The sequence below is a fragment of the Lynx rufus genome, unplaced genomic scaffold (genome assembly GCF_022079265.1).
Source record: "Lynx rufus isolate CCGP_SWC_20201006 ecotype Redwood Valley unplaced genomic scaffold, mLynRuf1.p SCAF_28, whole genome shotgun sequence".
In the NCBI taxonomy this organism is placed as follows: domain Eukaryota; kingdom Metazoa; phylum Chordata; class Mammalia; order Carnivora; family Felidae; genus Lynx; species Lynx rufus.
The window spans coordinates 10406914-10425643 of record NW_025814843.1 but is presented as its reverse complement, the minus strand read 5'-3'; the positions used below and the strand labels follow the sequence as shown (position 1 = coordinate 10425643).

Below are 18730 nucleotides of genomic sequence, written 5' to 3'. Positions count from 1 at the left end.
AAGAGTGACGGAGGGAGACGGCAGGGGGAGCTCAAGCCCTTCAAACAGAGGCGGAAGCTTTCGGACTACAACACCCAGCAGCCACCGGGAGCCCCAGGGCGTGATGGGTACGGTAAACCCTCGTGACCTGTTACGTGCTTGCCCCGCCCCTCTCGCGGGTCGCCCGCGAAATCCGATCGGGAGGCGGAGGTCCAATTGAAAGGTGAGGCCAAATCCCGCGAGAGCGCGTGGCTCTTAGGGACCGAGCGGGTTGAGGAACGCCGAGCTTGCCACCTTGGTGTCCCTGTGTCCGCCTCGCCTTCCCGGGGTCTTCCGCCCCCTCCCGGAGGAAGGAGGCAGGCGCAGGTAGGTGCTCCAGTTCGGCGTCCGGAGCCTTGCGAACTCTGCGGCGGGGCGAGGGTTGCCCGGCCGAGGCCAGTGTGGCCGCGCGTCCTCGGCAGCATGAACACGCCGGAGGCGCCCGTGTTAGCCCCGGACCCGGCCCCGGACCCGGCCCCCGCCCCGGCCCGCCTCTCTCCTCAAGCTTCCCTGACGGATAAAGACCCGGACCCTGAACTGGTACCACCGCCGGCCGATGGGGACGAGCCGCCCCGCTTGTCCCCAGATCCCAAGGCCGGTTCAGCCGGTTCCCAGGAGACGGGAGAGGGAGGCTCAGCTTCTATCTCCGCTCCCCCGGAAACGGGGTTCGGTACTCCTAGGGAGCCGAGCCCTCCAGTCGAGGAGCCAGAACTTTCTGAGAATGTGAGCACTCCTGCAGAAGAGACGGACAGGCCGGAGCTGGGGCCCGGAGAGCCCACAGCAGGTGTGCCTGAGGAAGCTCCTTCGGAGGATGAGGGATTCAGGTAAGTGGTGACGGCGTGGACGCAGAGATCCGAGGAGATTGGGAGCGTGAGATGTGTGCTTCTTCGCGGGTCTTGGGGCCCACTTCACCAGGCCCGTTTCCTCCTTGCCTTGTTGTCTCCCCATCTTCCTTCCAGCACCTGGAGCTATAGCTTCTCCCAGCTACCTCGATTTCTCAGTGGTTCCTGGTCGGAGTTCAGCACCCAGCCCGAGAACTTCTTGAAGGGCTGTAAGTGGTAAGTTAAGGGTAATGGGGCTGGGGGATAACCGTGCCCAGGATTTTTACCATAAAGAGACCTCCAGTTATCTTGGAGCAGAGCCCATCGAGGTGGGAGTTGGGAAGAAAGTAAAAGTTCCTCTTGGACTGAGCTTGCATTTCACCTAGAAATATGTGTCTTCCACTTTTCTCAGGGTCTTGGGGTGCTTACCTACCCCCAGAGGGAGCCTGGCACTTGGAAAATAGAGCCCTGCCCAGCTTTCTAACTCTTTCCTATTTCTAGGGCCCCTGATGGTTCCTGCATCTTGACCAACAGTGCTGATAACATCCTGCGTATTTATAACCTGCCCCCAGAGCTGTACAATGAGGGGGAACAGCTGGAGTATGCAGAAATGGTAAGGGTACGGGCTGCCTCTGTCCCGTCACCGGACGCTGCACGTGTCAGTCCTGCGCATGGCTGGAGAAAGTTGAGCCCACGTGTTTCCTGATCGCAAACAGAACGTTTCTTCACGAACGTTCACAGGTAGCACGTTCTACCCTGGACGCGGAGATATTTAAGGTGGTGTTTGCCCGTTCTTTACTCGCGAATGTGTGTTTTCCATCAAAGAACGGTGGGTTTGTCGTGGCGGTATTTAGTTGACTTACAGATAATTATTGAACGCCTGCAATGTGTCAGTTACCGTATTTGGTGCCGGCATAAAGTGCCGAAGGAGACAGAAGAGCTGGTTTGCTGTCTTGTGTGGGAGACAGGCGACAAACGTGGAAACTGACAAACGAGGAAGTTCGTTATAAAGGATAGCAAGTGGTGTGAAGGAAATAAATAGAACGAGGAGGAAGTAACCAGAGGACGCCACTTTACTTATGTATTTTAAGTTTATTTAGAGGGAGAGAGCTCGAGCACGAGCGTGCACAAGTGGAGGAGGGGCTGGGAGAAGGAGAGAAGAAGCCCGAGCGGGCTCCGCACCGTCAGTGCAGATCCCGACCGCGGGCGCAAACTCATGAACTGTGAGATCATGATCTGGGCCAAGATCAAGACGTTTAAGCGAGCCAGCCAGGTGCCCCTAGAGGAGACCACTTGAGATAAACTGGTCAGGAAGGAGCTCTGAGCAGGAGACGGTTGAGTTGAGACGTGAAGGGTGATGGGGTCAGTTATGTGAAGAACGTCCCGGGAAGAGGCAATGATTTTACAGAGGCCCAGGGCTAAGAGGGAGCTTTGTGTGTTCAAGGAACGGAAAGTAGGCCAGTGTGCCTGGACTGAGGCCAGTGAGGGGGAGAGTGTGGTGAGGACGGATTCCACAACCCATATCGGGTTGGATCTGGTGGGTAGGCCATTTGGGGTTTCTTTGGGAAGCCAGGGGAGAGTTTTAAGACAGAAGAGTGTGGGGCGCCTGGGTGGCTCAGTCCGTGAAGCGTCTGACTTCATTCAGCCCAGGTGAAGATCTCACGGTCCGTGAGTTCAAGCACTGCATTGGGCTCTCTGCTCCTTTTCTGCTCTCTCTCTGTCTGTCAAGCATGAATAAATGGTAAAAACGCACACACACAGAAGAGTGAAGGGATGGCCAAAGTTTAGAGAGCGGATTGTGGTGAGCAAGAGTGAAATCGGGGGGATCCATCAGGATGCGTTTATCACGGTCCAGGTGAGGGACGGTGGTGGCTGGGGCCAGGCGGTGGCAGGAGACGTGGAGAGGTGTGGATGGGTTTGAAGTGTATTTTGTAGGACCTGGACGGTACAGGGAAGGAAGCGATCACTCGCGACGTCCAGATTCTCGCAGCCCGGGGGACAGTGGTACGATTTACTCAGAGGAGGAAACAGATAGGAGGAGGCCCCGGACAAGTGAAGCGTTTTTAGGTCTGTGTGAAGTGTGAAGCTAGGGGAGAAGCCGGGGCTGGGATGTACTTTGGGAAGTGGAGGAGCACGTGGACGGGATCTGGCATCTTGTGAATGATTCAGTGTCAGGACCGTGTGGCTGGAGGAGGAGGAGGCTCACACAGAGCCCGGAGCGCTCAAGCAGATGGGGGTGGCGTGCAGGACGGATGGCAGAGGCCGAGGCAGGGTCAGGTCTGATGCTGCTGAGGGCGAGACGCAGAGAATGGCGGAAGGCGTTAGTGACCCTAGCGGGAGCGCTTTGAGAAAAGCAATGGAGGCAGGAGCCCAGGTAGAGCGGGTAGAGGAGGAGGTACAGACAGTTCTTTGGAGAGCTTTCTTGTGGAAGGGTGTCGAGAAACGGAATGGTGGCCAGAGGGAATGTGGGGCCAAAGAAGGGTTCGCGGGGTGCTTCTGCAGCATCAGGAATAACCCCGTAGACACGGAGGAATTGATGCTGAAGGGGAGAGGGGGGTAACGGGTCCCCGAGCGGCTGGCCGAGGACAGGATCCGGAGCCCATCAGAGGACTTGGTTCGGTGGGGAACGCTCTCTCGAGGTAGGAAGAGAGGCAGCCGTTTGGGGGTCGGAGGGTTTCTGGGTCTCCTCTCTTGGCTTCTCAGGGAAGCAGAGAGGGAGCTGACCTGCTGAAGGAAGGGGGTCTGTGGGGAGAGAGCAGGAGGCGGGGATGACGGGTCCCGGCGGGTCGAAGATCCAAACCGGCAAGGAATGCGGTAACGTGGCTGTTCCGTGCTCAGCGCCCGCTAGGAATTTGTTGCCGTCCGTTTAAGGTGAGATCTGTTAACTTCCCTGTGCGTCGCTTCCCAGCAAGCGAATCGACCCTGTTTTTCCTGTGTGCGACATGAGGATGACAGCAACAGCACCCACCCCACACAGCCGTCGGGAGCGGTAAAAGAGTTAGCGGAACGTGTGCGAACCAGCGCCTGTTCTGTATTCGGTGAACACCGGTGGCGGGTGTGAGCTGGGTCGAGCGTGGCAGAGGAGGCTGGTGTGGCTGGGGTTTGCCGGCCGAGAAAGGCGGGTGTCTCGAGAGCGTCTGCGGGGGCATCCGTGTGGCGGCGGACTCGGACGGAAAGCAGACGAGGAGGCGGATCGCAAATGTGTTTTCGATGAAGCGGGATAATTGTCGTGGTGGAAAGAGAGCAAGTTACCTGGCCGGGTGGGAGACGGTGGCCAGAGAGGGTGCGGTGACAGGAGCATCTGCGGGGAGCGAGGCAGTGAATCGGTCTCCCGAATCAGAGAGGGTGACAGAAAGGTGGGGGGCCGGCGTGGTGGCAAGAAGTACGGCTGGGGCTCCTGGCTGGCTCAGTAGAGCATGGTGACCCTTGATCTCGGGGTCGTGAGTTCGAGGCCCACATTGGGCGTTGAGATCACTTAAAAATAAAATCTTAAGGTGCACCTGGGTGGCTCAGTCGGTTGAGTATGTGAGTCTCGATTTTGGCTCAGGTCGTGATCCCAGGGTCATGGGATTGAGCCCCAAGTCAGGCTCCATGCTGAGCTTGGAGCCTGCCTAAGACTCTCTCTCTCTCTCTCTGTCTCTCTCTGTCTCTCTCTCTCTCCTCCCACTTTCTCTTCCTGTCTCTCCCATCCCTCCCCTCTCCCCTGCTCTCGCGCGCGCGCGCGTGCTCTCTGTTTCTAAAATAAAAGTAAAATCCTTTTTTTTTTAATTTTTTTTTAATGTTTATTTACTTTTGAGACAGGGAGAGACACAGCATGAACAGGGGAGGGTCAGAGAGAGAGGGAGACACAGAATCTGAAACAGGCTCCGGGCTCCGAGCTGTCAGCACAGAGCCCGACGCGGGGCTCGAACCCACGGACCGTGAGATCATGACCTGGGCTGAAGTCGGACGCTCAACCGACTGAGCCACCCAGGCGCCCCTAAAAGTAAAATCCTAAAAAAGAGCTTAAGGCAGTGCCTGGGTGGCATACTTGGTTAAGCATCTGACTCTTGATTTCGGCTCAGGTCACGATCTAGTGGTTCATGGGATGGAGCCTGGAGTCAAGCTCTGAGCTGACAGCATGGGACCTGCTTGGGATTCTGCCTCTCTGTCTCTCTCTCTCCCTCCCTCTCTCTCTCTCTCTCTCTCTCTCTCTCACTCACATACACAAAATAAATAAATATATATTTTTTAAATGCGGAGAAGCTGGAGTTCGGGGAAGCGAAAAGATTTGGAAATGGCTACCGTGAGCAAGGTTGACACTCACCCGCCCCCTCCTGTCCCTGAGGTGTGCCCTGGGGAGGAGGAGAACGAGAGAAAGTGGTGACGAGAGAAAGTGGTGACGGCCGCCTCGAAGATGGGGGCCCAGTCCTGGGGACGGCTTGGTCGCTTACCTAACAGGCAGAGGCCGCCCCTGTTGGCGATCTCTGTGCGACATACGGGGCGCTCCAGGCCCGGTTCTTGCAGGTGTTGTCTCGGGGGCCGGGTGGGCATGGTGGGCCGTCCCGAAAGAGCTCAGGAGCAGGGGTCGTTAGAAGAGCTTCTGGAAGCGTGGCAGGTTGAGAATTTATTGCACCACTCGTTTAAGAAAAACGGGAATGGTAAAAGAGAAAAGGTATCATCAGCCACCACTCTACAAAATTCAGCCTTTAAATTATCCCCTCTTCTTTCGGCCTGTACAGTACGGAGGCTTTTTATGTGGTTGTGTTCCTACTGTAGATGGTTTTGTACGCTGCTTTTTTGTTTCGTTAACAGTCGTCTCCTAAGTGATTTCCGTGGTGCTTCGGTCTCCATAGTTACCGTATTTAATGGTGTATGAGACTACACCGAGTGCCCGCGATTGATGATTTTCATACCTATTCCCCTGCTTTGGGCATTTGGGTTGTTTCCAGGATTTTTGTATCCTAAATTATTCAGTGAATGTCTTCACGTGCTTTGACGGAGATTCTTTTCCTAAGAGAAATTTGATGAGTAAGAAATACTCTAGGTCAAAAGTATCAATATTTGTTCCTCATCTTGTAGACAGATACCCAGTCTGTTTTCAAAAGCTCTTCTGCTTTTTTTTTTTTAAACTGCTGTTAGCCGTGTCAGTGTACGAGTTGTATCACGAGTGCACGCATCAGATGATTACACTTCATGTGTCTGCAAGTTTAGGATTTGGAAATGGATACAGTTAGTGTAGGTGGGGAAATGGGAGGAGGTCACTTTTGAGTATTTCCATACACTTGTTTCTTTTTTTTTTTTTTTTTTTTTTAGTGTTTGTTTATTTTTGAGAGACGGAGTGCGAGCAGGGGAGGGGCAGAGAGAGAGGGAGACACAGAATCCGAGCAGGCTCCAGGCTCTGCGCTGACAGCTCAGATGCGGGGCTTGAACCACGAACTGTGAGATCATGACCTTAGCCGAAACGGGACATTTAACCAACTGAGCTACCCAGGCGCCCCTCCCTCCATGCACCTGTTTCTTCTTCCCGGCATGCTTTCTTAATTCCTCTCCTCCCTTCTGTGCCTTTTCACGGAGCTTTCTGGAACTCCTATCCCTAACTCCCCAGCCTCAGTCCTGAGTTCTGTCCCTGCCCTGGGGCCCTTGCCCGAGGCTTTCGCTCCCTATAGCCCTGCCCAGGGGAACCTGCATATCTCAGGTTTGGAGGGGGGCTGTCCTCATCCCCCAAATGCTGCATCCAGACACTTGCGCTCTCTCTTGTAAAAACTTTTCCTTTGAGGCTTGTGCCGTTTGGTTCTCCCTCATTCACCAAGGACATGGGCACCTCATGGCTGTCCTGTGCACCCCAAGTCTTTCTACCGTCGTGGTGACGTCAGGTATCCAGACCGGAAGGCTGGTCTCATCCTTTCATTTTCCCTGACCCTTCCGCCCCTCTCCCCCCATCGAGTCCCCTTATCTCTCGGTTCCATCTGCTTCTCCCTACTCCACTGTCCCCGCTTTAAGTCAGGTCACTATTGGGGGCCTCATGTTACTGGAACTGTCTTCTCTCTTCGCTCATCAGAACATTTCTTTCTGACTGCCGATGATACGCTAGGTGTTGGGGAAAACGTGGTGAGCCGGACAGGTGTGATTGTTGCCTCCTCAGATGGGCACGATGCAGGGCGAGGGGCAGAGGGCTGTAGGAACACGGAGTGGGGCTCCTTGCTCCGCAAGAGGGGTTAGGGAAGGCTTCGCAGGGGAAGACGCCTCTGAGAGACTGGAAGCGTGATCGGCATTCAGCCAGGAGGAATTGTTGAGGGGAGCGAAGGAGGAACATTCCAGACCTGGATGCTGGCGTGTGTGAAAGCCTGTAGATCGGGAGTACGGTACGTTGGCAACTTCTGGGAGCTGGGAGTCCCACCGGGATGTGGAGATTCTAAAGGGGTGAGTACGGAGGGGTGCGCCATGAGAGGTGGGTAGGGGCCAACACCTGGTAAGGAGATCGGGTCTCATACTGAGGGTTACCCGGAGTCACTGAACGTGTTAAGTAGGAGAGTGACGCAGGGCCGGATTCCAGCCCGATGAGGTCTCCGCGGCCCGCACGTGGCTGCAGCGTGGAGAACGGGCGGGCAGGCTGGGGTGCGGCGGTGCGGGGAGGCCCGGAGAACACGCAGACTCGCACAAATGCTGGCAGGAAGGCGGTGGCTTTGGTGGGAACGAAAGGATGTGGACACGTTCAAGAGACCCCGGGGCGGCGGACCGGGCAAGATTTCGGATCGCCGGCCGTTACTTGGTCTTGCGCGGGCTGGACCAGGAGTGGAAAGTGGGTGAGGGGTAGGAGTGGTCAAGGCTGCCGCTCAGATTTGCGGCTTCCACACTTGGATGTGGAGCCCCGGGTGGGGGTGGGGGGGTGGGGGAGTAGGTTTGAAGGAGGCGGAAGCCAGGTCTGTCACAGACAAGCCGAGTGTGAGGTGCCCGTGGGATGTGTGAGCGGAGCGTTGTGCCAGGCGGCCTGACGTGTGTGTTCGGAGCGGGGGCTGAGGGCATGGGTGCGTGACATCGCGCCGAGGGCCAGCAAATAACTGACAAAGGGCTGTTACCCAGATGATTGAAAGACTCCCTTCCGATCCGTAAGGAGAAGCCAGTAACTTGGAAAAGTGAGCAGAACTTACGAAGAGGTGTGCTTAAGCGAATACTGAACGTAGGTGAACGTCTGACCCCAGTGGTCATGGGGGAAAGGCAACTTCGTAGTCCAGTGAAATTCTACTTCACAGCCTTTAAAAATAAGTTTTTTTAAATGTTTATTTTGTATTTGAGAGAGAAAGAGACAGCACGAGCAGGGGAGGGGAGGGGCAGAGAGAGAGGGAGACGCAGAACCCGAAGCAGCTCCAGGCTCCGAGCTGTCAGCGCAGAGCCCGACGCCGGGCTCGAACTCACGGACCGTGAGATCATGACCTGAGCTGAAGTCGGACGCCCAACCGACTGAGCCCCCCAGGCGCCAGCACAGCCTTTTATTGACAAAAACTTGGAGGTCTGGCCGCACCAAGGGGCCACGGGCACTCCCTTGCACGCCGCACAGCGGCGGTGGGAGAGTGAATCCCGGATGATCCCTCTGGGCCAACGGGTGACCCCATCCGGCAGAGTTGGCAGAGTGGGTGCCATAGAGCCCGGTCATCTGGCAGAAGCTGCGGAGGGGCCCTCCCACACGCGCACCAGAATGTTCAAAGCCCTCCACCCAACATACGGAAAAACGTGGGTGACTGTCAGCAGAGAAGGATAGTGGGGGTGCTGCCCAGCGGTGAAGGTGCCTGAGTTAGAGCTAAGCGTGTCTCTGCGGTGAAATCCCCCAGTCACAAAGGGATGCAAAAGGTCTGGTACCATCGGTATTAAAGGTAAAGGCCACGAAAGACCATGGTAGACGACGTCGTCGTCTGGGTGTTTCTTGTATGAATACATTTCTAAAGAAATGCACGAATACCTCTGAGGGAGGGTGTCCTTGGGAAGAAGTTTTAACTGTCTTGTATTTTCCTTTCTTAAGCTGGGTGGAGGAGTCACAGGAAGTTTTAAATATACTTCTTTGCATGTTTGAACTGTTTAATACAATTTTTTAAAGGATCTAATGGCATCTAGTAGGTGCTCAGTAAATATTGGTATCAATGGTTGGTTTGTAGTTTTTGTTTCTTTTCTTTACTTTTCTCTTTTTTCTTTTCTTTTTTCCTTCCTTTTTTTCTTTAAGCTTATGTATTTTGGGGCACCTGGGTGGCTCAGTTGGTTAAGCATCAGACTTCGGCTTCAGTCATGATCTCACGGCTTGTGAGTTTGAGCTCCATTTTGTTTTTTTTTTTTTTTAATTTTTTTTTCGACGTTTATTTATTTTTGGGACAGAGAGAGAGCATGAACGGGGGAGGGGCAGAGAGAGAGGGAGACACAGAATCGGAAGCAGGCTCCAGGCTCTGAGCCATCAGCCCAGAGCCTGACGCGGGGCTCGAACTCACGGACCGCGAGATCGTGACCTGGCTGAAGTCGGACGCTTAACCGACTGCGCCACCCAGGCGCCCCTGAGCTCCATTTTGGGTGAGCATAAGACCTGCTTCTCTCTCTCTCTCTCCCTCTCTCTCCCTCTCTGCCCCTCGCTCATGCCCTCTCTCAAAAAAAAAAATTAAGAAAATAAAGTTTAAGAATTTTTTGAGAGAGACAGACATTACAAGCAGGGAAGGGGCAGAGAGAGAGGGGGACAGAGGCTCCAAAGCGGGCTCCCCTCTGACAGCAGAGGGCCTGATGTGGGGCTCGAACTCATGAGCTGTGAAATCATGACCTGAGCTGAAGTCAGATGCAGGCTCAACCAACTGAGTCACCAGGCTTGTTTCTTCTTAAGTGTTTAAAAAGCAAAAGAAGAAGTCTGTATGGCATTTGGTGGCCCGAATCCGACACGACAGTCTGAGCTGATCCTTGAACGTTGAGATCAGGATTCTGTTCTTCGTATCGACACCATCTGCCTTCTCCCCCCGGTTAAGTGCCGACAGACAGTCCCCCTTTGGCATAAAGCTTCCGTAGCACGAGTCTGCCTCCTTTTCCTGCCCGTGACCCAGGCGTTCCTGCATCTCTGTCCAGGCCCCCGTCCTTCGAATGGTGGAAGGTGACACCATCTACGATTACTGCTGGTATTCGCTGATGTCTTCAGCCGAGCCAGACACCTCCTAGTAAGTGATGTCCTTTGCCTCCCCTCCGCCTTCCCCTCTCATCGTCCCTCCCCCCCCCTCCACCACAAGTTTCAAGGGGATCCTCTACGGAGAGCGGAGAGCGAGCTAGGGACTGGCAGGGGGCTCGGGAGGAGGGAAGGCTGCTGTGCCCTTCGATGCGGGCTGAGAGGGCCGGCCAGTTGGCTTCCTCCCCTTCCTTCGACAGCACCGGGGCCTCAGTGTCCGTGTCTCTCTCAGCGTGGCCAGCAGCAGCCGGGAGAACCCCATTCACATCTGGGATGCATTCACCGGACAGCTCCGGGCTTCCTTCCGTGCCTACAACCACCTGGTAGGGGCCTCCCCGCCCATCCCAGGGCTCGTCCTCGCCCAGCTCCTTCCCGGGGGCCACCTGAGGCTGTTTGCACGGCTTTCCTGCCTCTAGGACGAGCTGACGGCAGCCCACTCGCTCTGCTTCTCCCCGGACGGCTCCCAGCTCTTCTGTGGCTTCAACAGGACCGTGCGTGTCTTTTCCACGGCCCGGCCTGGCCGTGACTGCGAGGTCCGAGCCACGTTTGGTGAGCATCTGTGCCTCCCAGGGGAGGAGGAAGGGGGAGGACACTGCCACGTGCAGAGGGGCCTCGTGTGAGCCGGGGGGACCGGGCCCGTCACGTCGTCTTCAGTACAGCCCAGGGAGGCAGGTCGTACTCGGGGGGGAGGGGGCAGAGGAGAAAACAGATTCAGGGAGGGGGCGACACTCTCCCAAGGTCAACCTGGTTCACTCCTGAGCCCGTGCCCTGTCGGCCGTGTGCCTCTTGATCTCTAAAATCTTGGTCTCTCTGGGAAATTGGAAGTGAGGCGGATTTCGTTTTCCTATAAGCCTTTAGGTTTCCATCCCTTCGAGGAGAAACAGATTTGAGAAGGAAGAAATAAGTCTTGAAGAAGAAGTTTAGGTCCTTTGCGGGGATAGAAGGATCTGGGGAGCATCAGGGATCTTTAGCCTGCTTGAGGCAGGCGGGACAGGGGAGGCACTGGTTCCCTGCACGTGGAACAAGAGACAGAGATGCGTCCCTGATCGGCCCGGTTAATGTCCGGTGTCCTTGCCCTGTCCCCAACTTTGTTCCGTCCCTTTCTAGCAAAAAAGCAGGGCCAGAGTGGCATCATCTCCTGCATAGCCTTCAGCCCAGCCCAGCCGCTCTATGCCTGTGGCTCCTACGGCCGTTCCCTGGGTCTGTATGCCTGTGGCGACGGCTCCCCTCTTGCCTTGCTGGGAGGACACCAAGGAGGCGTCACTCACCTTTGCTTTCACCCCGACGGCAACCGCTTCTTCTCAGGAGCCCGCAAGGTAGGGGTCACGTCCTGAGATCCCAAAGAGGGTGCACAGAAGGCAGCAATGGGGATGCAGTCTGTGATGTGGCGGGGTCGGACGTGGGAAAAAACTAAGCCAAGCTAAGGGAGTGTCTGCAAACCTTGGGGGAAGCGGGGACGTCTCGTGCGGGAGGGGGAATGGACTCCAGGCCCCTGGTCTGTGTCTTCAGGATGCTGAGCTTCTGTGCTGGGATCTCCGGCAGCCCGGTCATCCACTGTGGTCCCTGAGTCGAGAGGTGACCACCAATCAGCGCGTCTACTTCGATCTGGACCCGTGAGTGACCGAGTCCTTCCTGCCCAGGGTCCCAGTGCCCCGGGGATGTCAGAGCCCAGCCGTAGGTCCCAGCCCCTGGCCGTGAGGGGTTCCTGCCCCCGGGGGTGATGACTCCGCGTCAACAGGCTTCTCTTCTCCCCAGGACTGGGCAGTTCTTAGTGAGCGGAAGCACCAACGGGGCGGTGTCCGTGTGGGACACCAGCGGGGCCGGACGTGAGGGGAAGCCGGAGCCAGTGCTGAGTTTTCTGCCCCAGAAGGACTGCACCAACGGAGTGAGGTCGTCGGTTAATGCCACAGATCTTGGGGCTCGGGCTGGGGAGGGACGGGGGTGCCGAGGGAACAGGCATCCTCTCTCAGGATGCTGACAGGCGCTGCCTGTCTCTCCCTGCAGCCTGCACCCCAGCCTGCCATTGCTGGCCACCGCGTCGGGTCAGCGCGTGTTTCCGGAGCCCACGGACAGTGAGGACGAAGGGGAGCAGCGGGGGGACCTTCCTCTGCTTTCCATGCGCCACGTCCGCTTTGAAAGTCAGCTTCAGCTCTGGTGGTGTGGGGGGGGCCCGGACACCGGGATCGCTGACGCTCACCGGGCCGGGCAGGGACAGGGAGGGACAGAGGAAGGTGGGGGCGAGTTGATATAAAAAGGTTTTATATGGTACCAAAGTCTTTGTGTCTTTGGGGGGAGGCAAATGCTGGGGATGGGGCCGGGTGGGGTACAGGTGGGCCCCCTTGTCCAGCAGCGGCGGGGGCCGGCGGCTCCTTCCCGACACCGACCCCGGGGTTGAGAGGTGGGACTAGGCGGGAGCCAATGGGGCTGCGGGGCTCGGTGTGAAGTCAAGGGAGTGGGGGTGGGGCTTCATGCCATTGACTGGCCGGTTGCTAGGCAACTCGGTAAACTGAAGGGGGGGAACCTGTTTGAAATCTCGGTCCCAAGGTGGGGGCGGCAGGGGTCAGGGCGAGCGGTGGCTGAGCAGGAGTGGCAGGAGCGGTGTGTCAGACTGTTGGGTGTGACTGCGTGAGACTGTGCAGACGGTGACAGACAAGACACCCGCTCACTCGCGCTCGACACTGTTTACCACCATCCGGCAGCAGAGGGACCATTACTCAGCTCTGGGGGAAGGGGAGCAGGAGCACCCGCCTCTCCCCTGGACTCCCCCAGGAGGCAGGCGACTGAGTGGCCAGAGTCAAGGACACATACGAAAGAGTAAAGGTGCCTCCCGAGAAACCACAGGCGTCACATTCCGTATTTCGGATAGATGCGGGACAAGGGCGGGAGTCTTCCATTGGGCAGCTGTCCCTGGTCCCGCTTCTCCATCCATCCGCTTGATTGGGGGTTGGGGTGGGGGGGGGAGTATGTTATTTCAGGCGGTGCCTCCGCCCCACCCCCTCCCTCGCCAGACACTGAGAAGGGGGCTCTGAAGAGACTGTCAGCGGGGGATCTGCTTTGGGACCTCACCATCAGAGGGAAGGGACTGGGGGCCTGTGACGGCAGAGGGGAGAGGAATGTCACCTCTGCCCAGAGATGCTGAAAGCGAGGGAGGGTTCTTACACCCAAAAAGGCAAACCCTCCTCCCTTCCCCCAGGATAATTGGAAACAGCCCTTCCGGCTGACTGTGGGTTTGGGGAAAGGTACTCCCTTCCCTCCCCCAGCCCCGCTTCTCCCCACAGCCGTCCAAGAAGGGCCCGAGTTTACCCCCTTAAACCCTCGCCTTCCACCCAATCCCAGGTAACAGGAGAGGGCCCAGGAGCCCGGGACCAAAAAAAAACAAAAACAACGACCCCAGGAGGAGGAGTTGAGCGACCTGGGTTGGGTTTCCGCCTTTACCCCAGACTCCCCGTGTGACCTTGGGCAAGTCACGGGGCCTCCCCGAGCCTCAGTTTCTCTCCCCCCCCCCCTGCAATGGGGAGCCTGCGGCTCTGCCCCTCCCACTCGACACAGGTAGTCGCGACGGCCAACTCAGCCCACTTCGCAAAGTGCGGAGCCTTCAAGGTTATTACTATTCTCTCCAGACCCGCCGGGAGCCGCGGCGGCGCTCCGGGCTGGGGGAGGAGGCGGCGGCTGCGGGAGCCACGGGGGCCGGGCTCCTCCGGGTGGCGAGGGCGAGGGCCTTTCTGGATCCGAGAGCGGAAGGTTCCAGCCGCTCGGGCGGCCCGGGGGCCGGCGGGGGAGAGGCGGCGGGGGGCGGCGGGGACAAAGGGGGCGCGGGGGGCCGCGCGGGCGGCCGGGGCGGGGCGGCGGGGCGCGGCGGCGGCGGCGGCGGCGGCGGGGCGGGCGGGAGGTGCGCGAGGTGAGGGCGGCGTGGGGGGCGTGGGCTGCGGGCTCCGCCGCCCGCTCCGCCGCGCGCTCCAGCTCCGGCTTTTCCCTCCGCCAGCCTCTCCCCCTCCCCGCCACTCCTTTAACTCCCCCCTCCTGGGCTCGGGACTGGTTTCCTCCCTTAGCCCGCTGCCCTCAATCCCGGCGAGGCTGGGGCTCCGGCTCGCGCCCCTCCCGCGCTCCCTCGTGCGGCGCCCCATGCCGCCCCCGCCCGGCCCCCGGCCGCCCCAGTCCCCCACTTAGGCCGGCGCTGCGATCCCGGGGCGCTGGAGCGTGGGCCGGGGGCGTAGGGCGCCTGCAGGCGGCCCCGGGAAGGGCTCTAGCGGGCTGAGCGCTCCGCGGCAGGGGCGCGGGCAGAGCAGGAAGCGGGTCCGCGTGGGAGCAGGGGGGCGGCCGCCACCGGGGTGGTCGGGGCCGGATCGCCGGGGCAGCCGAGGCAGGCACCGCAGGGGGGGGTGAGCGACTTTGGGGGAGTTGGTGCCCCGCCCCCCCCAGGCCTTGGCGGGGTCATGGGGGCCCCCCGTTCTGGGCCGGGGGGCGTGCGAGTCGGGGCCCTGCTGCTGCTCGGCGTTTTGGGGCTGGTGTCTGGGCTCAGCCTGGAGCCTGTCTACTGGAATTCGGCGAATAAGAGGTGAGTGGCCCCGGGCTGGGGAGACCCCACACCCTTCGGGCAGGGAGTAGGGGAGCTTCGGGGGTTCGGGGTGGGGAGCTGGCTTCTCTGAGCTGGGAGGAGGCTGGAGGGAGGGTGCCAGTGCTCTGATGCGAGCCGATGGGTAACGAGACAGAGGTGATCTTGGGAGCCAGACTCCTGGGTCGCCAACAGACACGGCTGGATGTGGGTGGTGATCGCCATGTGTCGGGAGTTGGAAAGACCCCACAGGGGGCAAGGATCGCAAAGTTCACGGGTAGCCGCCGGGAGGGTAGTGGAGTGGTTATTTGGGTTTGTGAAAGACGCGTGTCCTGTCGGGGGCTGGGCTTGGAGGGAGCCTGGTTAATGTCAGCTCTCCGGAGAGCCGCCGAGTAGGTGCCGCTGAGCGCGCTGGGGAAGGGGCAGGGTGCCTCCCTCCCCAGAAGGGACTCGGCGACGGGAGGGAAGGGGGCTCAGTTTGGGGGCTCCGGGGGACAGCTCACCCAAGGCTTCTCGACTCTGTCCACACCGTCAGTCCCCTAACTCTTGTCCACAGCCAGAGGGTCAGTGAGCCCTCGGCGGATCCAGTTCCCAAACCAGAAGATACTCCTGCCTTCCTGGCTTGGAGACTTTTTTTTTTCTGGAAGAAGCCTGGAGCCCCCTAAAGCCTCCTTTCTCTTGCATCTGGAGTCCTGAGGACTCCTTTGCCACACCCCCCCCCCCAATCTGTGTTGCAAACTCTTCCATCAGACCCCTCTGTTCCTTGGCATGCTTGCTTTGCTCTGAAAAAAGGCCAGGGGTCACATGAAGCTTCTCATCACACAGGGTAAGACAGAACCCCTGGGAGGTCATCTAGGACCCTGGCCTCCATGCAGATCCCACTCCCGCTGGGCAAGAGTTCTGTGGTTTGAAAACTTCCTGCCTCCCTGGGGAGCCTGTGTGAGGCCAAGGGAAGGGGGTCGGCTTCGGAGCCCATCGGATCCGAGGTCTTAATCCCAGCTCCGCTGCTTTCCGCTGTGTGGCCTTGGGCCACTTAACCTTTCTGAGTCTGTAGTCTCCACCCTGACACCTTTTATGAGGATTAGAGGTAAGGTGTTTGAACGTATTACACGCTCATTAGAGGAGAACTAGAATTATTGGTTGTGTTCTCTTGACTTCCCAGCCTCCCCTCCCTCCCTCCCTGCTATGTCTCTTTGGGTATAATCTCAAATGTCTTTCCTCCGGCTCCTACCCACCAACTCCCAGCTGCAGTTTGAGTATCAGGTGCAGCCTGAGGAAGTAAGTTAGGCTTATTCTGATAGGGTTGAGGAAAGGGGGGGGTAGGGTGTTCTGGGGGCTCTTTGGGATGTTGGCGGGGAGGGGGTGGGTCCTTTGGGAGTCTGGGAAGATAATGAGCAGCGGTCCCCGGGGACCCAGCTCTGAGACCTCGTGGCCGTTAATGCACAGGGAGGGGTCACAGGCATTGGCAAGTGGCAGTGCTGGGCCAGTGGATGGCTGGGTTGAGGGAGATGTGGGCTCTAGGCTGTGGTTAGAAAGGTCAACTCCCTGAATTCCACAGCAATAAGGCACTTTCCCTAGGAAGTCCGAGACCTGGAGGAGGAGGGGTGACTGAGCAGGGGGGTGTCTGGGGCACCTGGCCCCCAGACCGTGGTTCCCGTTAGCCTCACGTAGGGCCATGGCCAGGCCAGGCATTTAACTCCTGGCGCGTCCCCTGGCTGACTTGGGAGGCTGGTCTGGATTCCCCTCCCCCGACCCACCCCTGGTGCCTCCCTTGCCCTGAGATCCCTCAAATTCAGTGGTGGCCTGGGGGAGGGGAGGCTCTGCCCCCATGGCCGTGCAATAGTGAAATCACCTGGGATGGGTGGGCTGTGTGGTTCCAGAGAGGCCAGCTCCTTGGTAACTGGCATCCTGTTGCCATGGCAACGGGGCTAGTGATGGAGGAGAGATGACAGTGTGCATGTGGTGAGGGCGGGCTGGAGAGTGCATTTGGGCACCGAGGGCCTAGAGACCTGTGAGCCTGGCCTCCCACCGCTTCCGAGCCCTTAGCGTTTGCCCCGTCGGAACAGACTTTCCACTCAGACGAAGGCCGAAGGCCGGCCTGCCAGGGATGTGGGGTGAGGGAGGCAAAGCTCTGGGGGCCAGACCTTTAACACCTCTCCTTGTCCACCTCGCCCTCCTGACAGATTCCAGGCAGAGGGGGGTTACGTGCTCTACCCTCAGATCGGGGACCGGCTTGACCTTCTCTGCCCCCGGGCCCGGCCTCCTGGCCCCCACTCCTCTCCTAATTACGAGTTCTACAAGTTGTACCTGGTAGGGGGTGCCCAGGGCCGGCGCTGCGAGGCCCCCCCTGCCCCAAACCTGCTTCTCACTTGTGACCGGCCGGACCTGGATCTCCGCTTCACCATCAAGTTCCAGGAGTACAGCCCTAACCTCTGGGGCCACGAGTTCCGCTCACACCACGATTACTACATCATTGGTACTGCTGGGCGGAGGGCGGGGTCCGCGGGGAGGCTCTCCCCCACCCAACCCCAAGACTGAGGGGCAGGGGAGGAGCCGAGAGAGACCCCTGATGCCCCCCGGGGTGGTGTCAGGGCCAGGGAATGGGGGCGGAAGAGGGGCTCGACTCTGGAGTGCCAACTTCTCCGTCTGACTCTTCTCTCCCAGCCACGTCGGATGGGACCCGGGAAGGCCTGGAGAGCTTGCAGGGAGGTGTATGCCTCACTCGGGGCATGAAGGTGCTTCTCCGAGTAGGACAGAGTGAGTGGGGGGGGCCGGGGCGCACCTCCTAGGAGCCGAGGGAGGTTGGGGCAGCACCGTCAGGGTCCGGGGGCTGCTGTCTCAGCCCCTGCTGTCGGGTCTCCCCCATTTCCAGGCCCCCGAGGAGGGGCTGCCCCCAGAAAGCCTGTGTCTGAGATGCCCATGGAGAGAGACCGGGGGGCAGCTCACAGCCCGGAGCCCGGGAAGGAGAACATGCCAGGTAGGAACCGGGGGTCCAGTCTCCTGCCTTCCCCCCCCACCCCGCCCCAACCTCCTCTGCTCTCAGACCCCAGCTGCCCGCCTTCACCCTCTCCCTCCGCCTTCAGTTTTTGTTGGTTGTTTTTTTTTTTTGGGGGGGGGTGATACAGGAAACAGAAGAGGGGATGGGAGGGTGGGAGGGGAGTGGAAGCCGAGTGAGGAAAAGACTCAATTAGAAGTAATTACCCGAGCCAGTGTTTCAATCAGTGCAGTCAGAGAAGTGGGGGAAGACTGCCTCGCGCCCAGCTGAAGGGCTGGACCCACCTGGATTCTGAGTGGGATTTCGGGGGGAAGGGGAGGCGGGGTCCCCAGGGGGCTCGGGCGCTGCCGGGGAAACCCACGGGGACCCCCGAGGCCGGGTGTCCGGAGGCCCAGGTGGCTCCTTCAGCCCCTCCCCCTCTTTCCTCCTTCACCCCTTCCCTGCCAGGTGACCCCACCAGCAATGCAACCTCCCGGGGTGCTGAAGGCCCCCTGCCCCCTCCCAGCATGCCCGCGGTGGCCGGGGCCGCGGGGGGGCTGGCGCTGCTGTTGCTGGGCGTGGCAGGGGCTGGGGGCGCCATGTGTTGGCGGAGACGGCGGGCCAAGCCTTCGGAGAGTCGCCACCCTGGTCCCGGCTCCTTCGGGAGGGGAGGGTCTCTGGGCCTGGGGGGTGGCGCTGTGATGGGACCTCGGGAGGCCGAGCCTGGGGAGCTAGGGATAGCTCTACGGGGTGGAGGGGCTGCAGACCCCCCGTTCTGTCCCCACTATGAGAAGGTGAGTGGTGACTACGGGCACCCTGTGTACATCGTGCAGGATGGGCCCCCCCAGAGCCCTCCAAACATCTACTACAAGGTATGAGGGCTTCTCCTCCCCGGCTCTCCTGGATCCAGCCCTTCTCGGGTGCTCCTCCGGTTTAAGTCACGGTTGGAGGGCCACCTCTGGCATCTCCTCGACCCCTCTGCGCCCCCCCACCCCCCACCCCCAGCTCCCGTGCTCCTGGCTGTTGTCGCCCTCTCCTCCACTGTTAGGATTCCTTAAGACTCCTGCCCTCGGTTGGCCACGTGAGCCCCCTCCCCGTCTCTGTGCTCCTGGGTCCTCTTTCCTTGGGGAGGGGGCAGGGACCCAGCCTCCTCTCCTGACCGCGACCCGGCGATCCCTGTGCCCCTCACACGCCGAGAGCCA

The 18730-nt window shown here is 59.4% G+C and overlaps 2 protein-coding genes across 2 annotated transcripts; both read left to right on the top strand.

Annotated features, from left to right (window-relative positions):
• Positions 1 to 143: 143 nt before the first annotated feature.
• WRAP53 (WD repeat containing antisense to TP53) lies at positions 144 to 12253 on the top strand. Its single transcript, XM_047089960.1, has 10 exons — positions 144 to 842; positions 978 to 1076; positions 1341 to 1452; positions 9909 to 9997; positions 10235 to 10325; positions 10419 to 10551; positions 11110 to 11318; positions 11512 to 11615; positions 11758 to 11892; positions 12007 to 12253. Exons 1-10 carry the CDS (start codon positions 442 to 444, stop codon positions 12251 to 12253), a joined length of 1620 nt encoding a protein of 539 aa, XP_046945916.1. The 5' UTR covers positions 144 to 441.
• Positions 12254 to 14435: 2182 nt separating this feature from the next.
• Positions 14436 to 18406, top strand: EFNB3 (ephrin B3). Its single transcript, XM_047090039.1, has 5 exons — positions 14436 to 14557; positions 16738 to 17030; positions 17219 to 17311; positions 17427 to 17531; positions 17997 to 18406. The coding sequence occupies exons 1-5, from the start codon at positions 14436 to 14438 to the stop codon at positions 18404 to 18406; spliced, it is 1023 nt and encodes a 340-aa protein (XP_046945995.1).
• Positions 18407 to 18730: the final 324 nt, after the last annotated feature.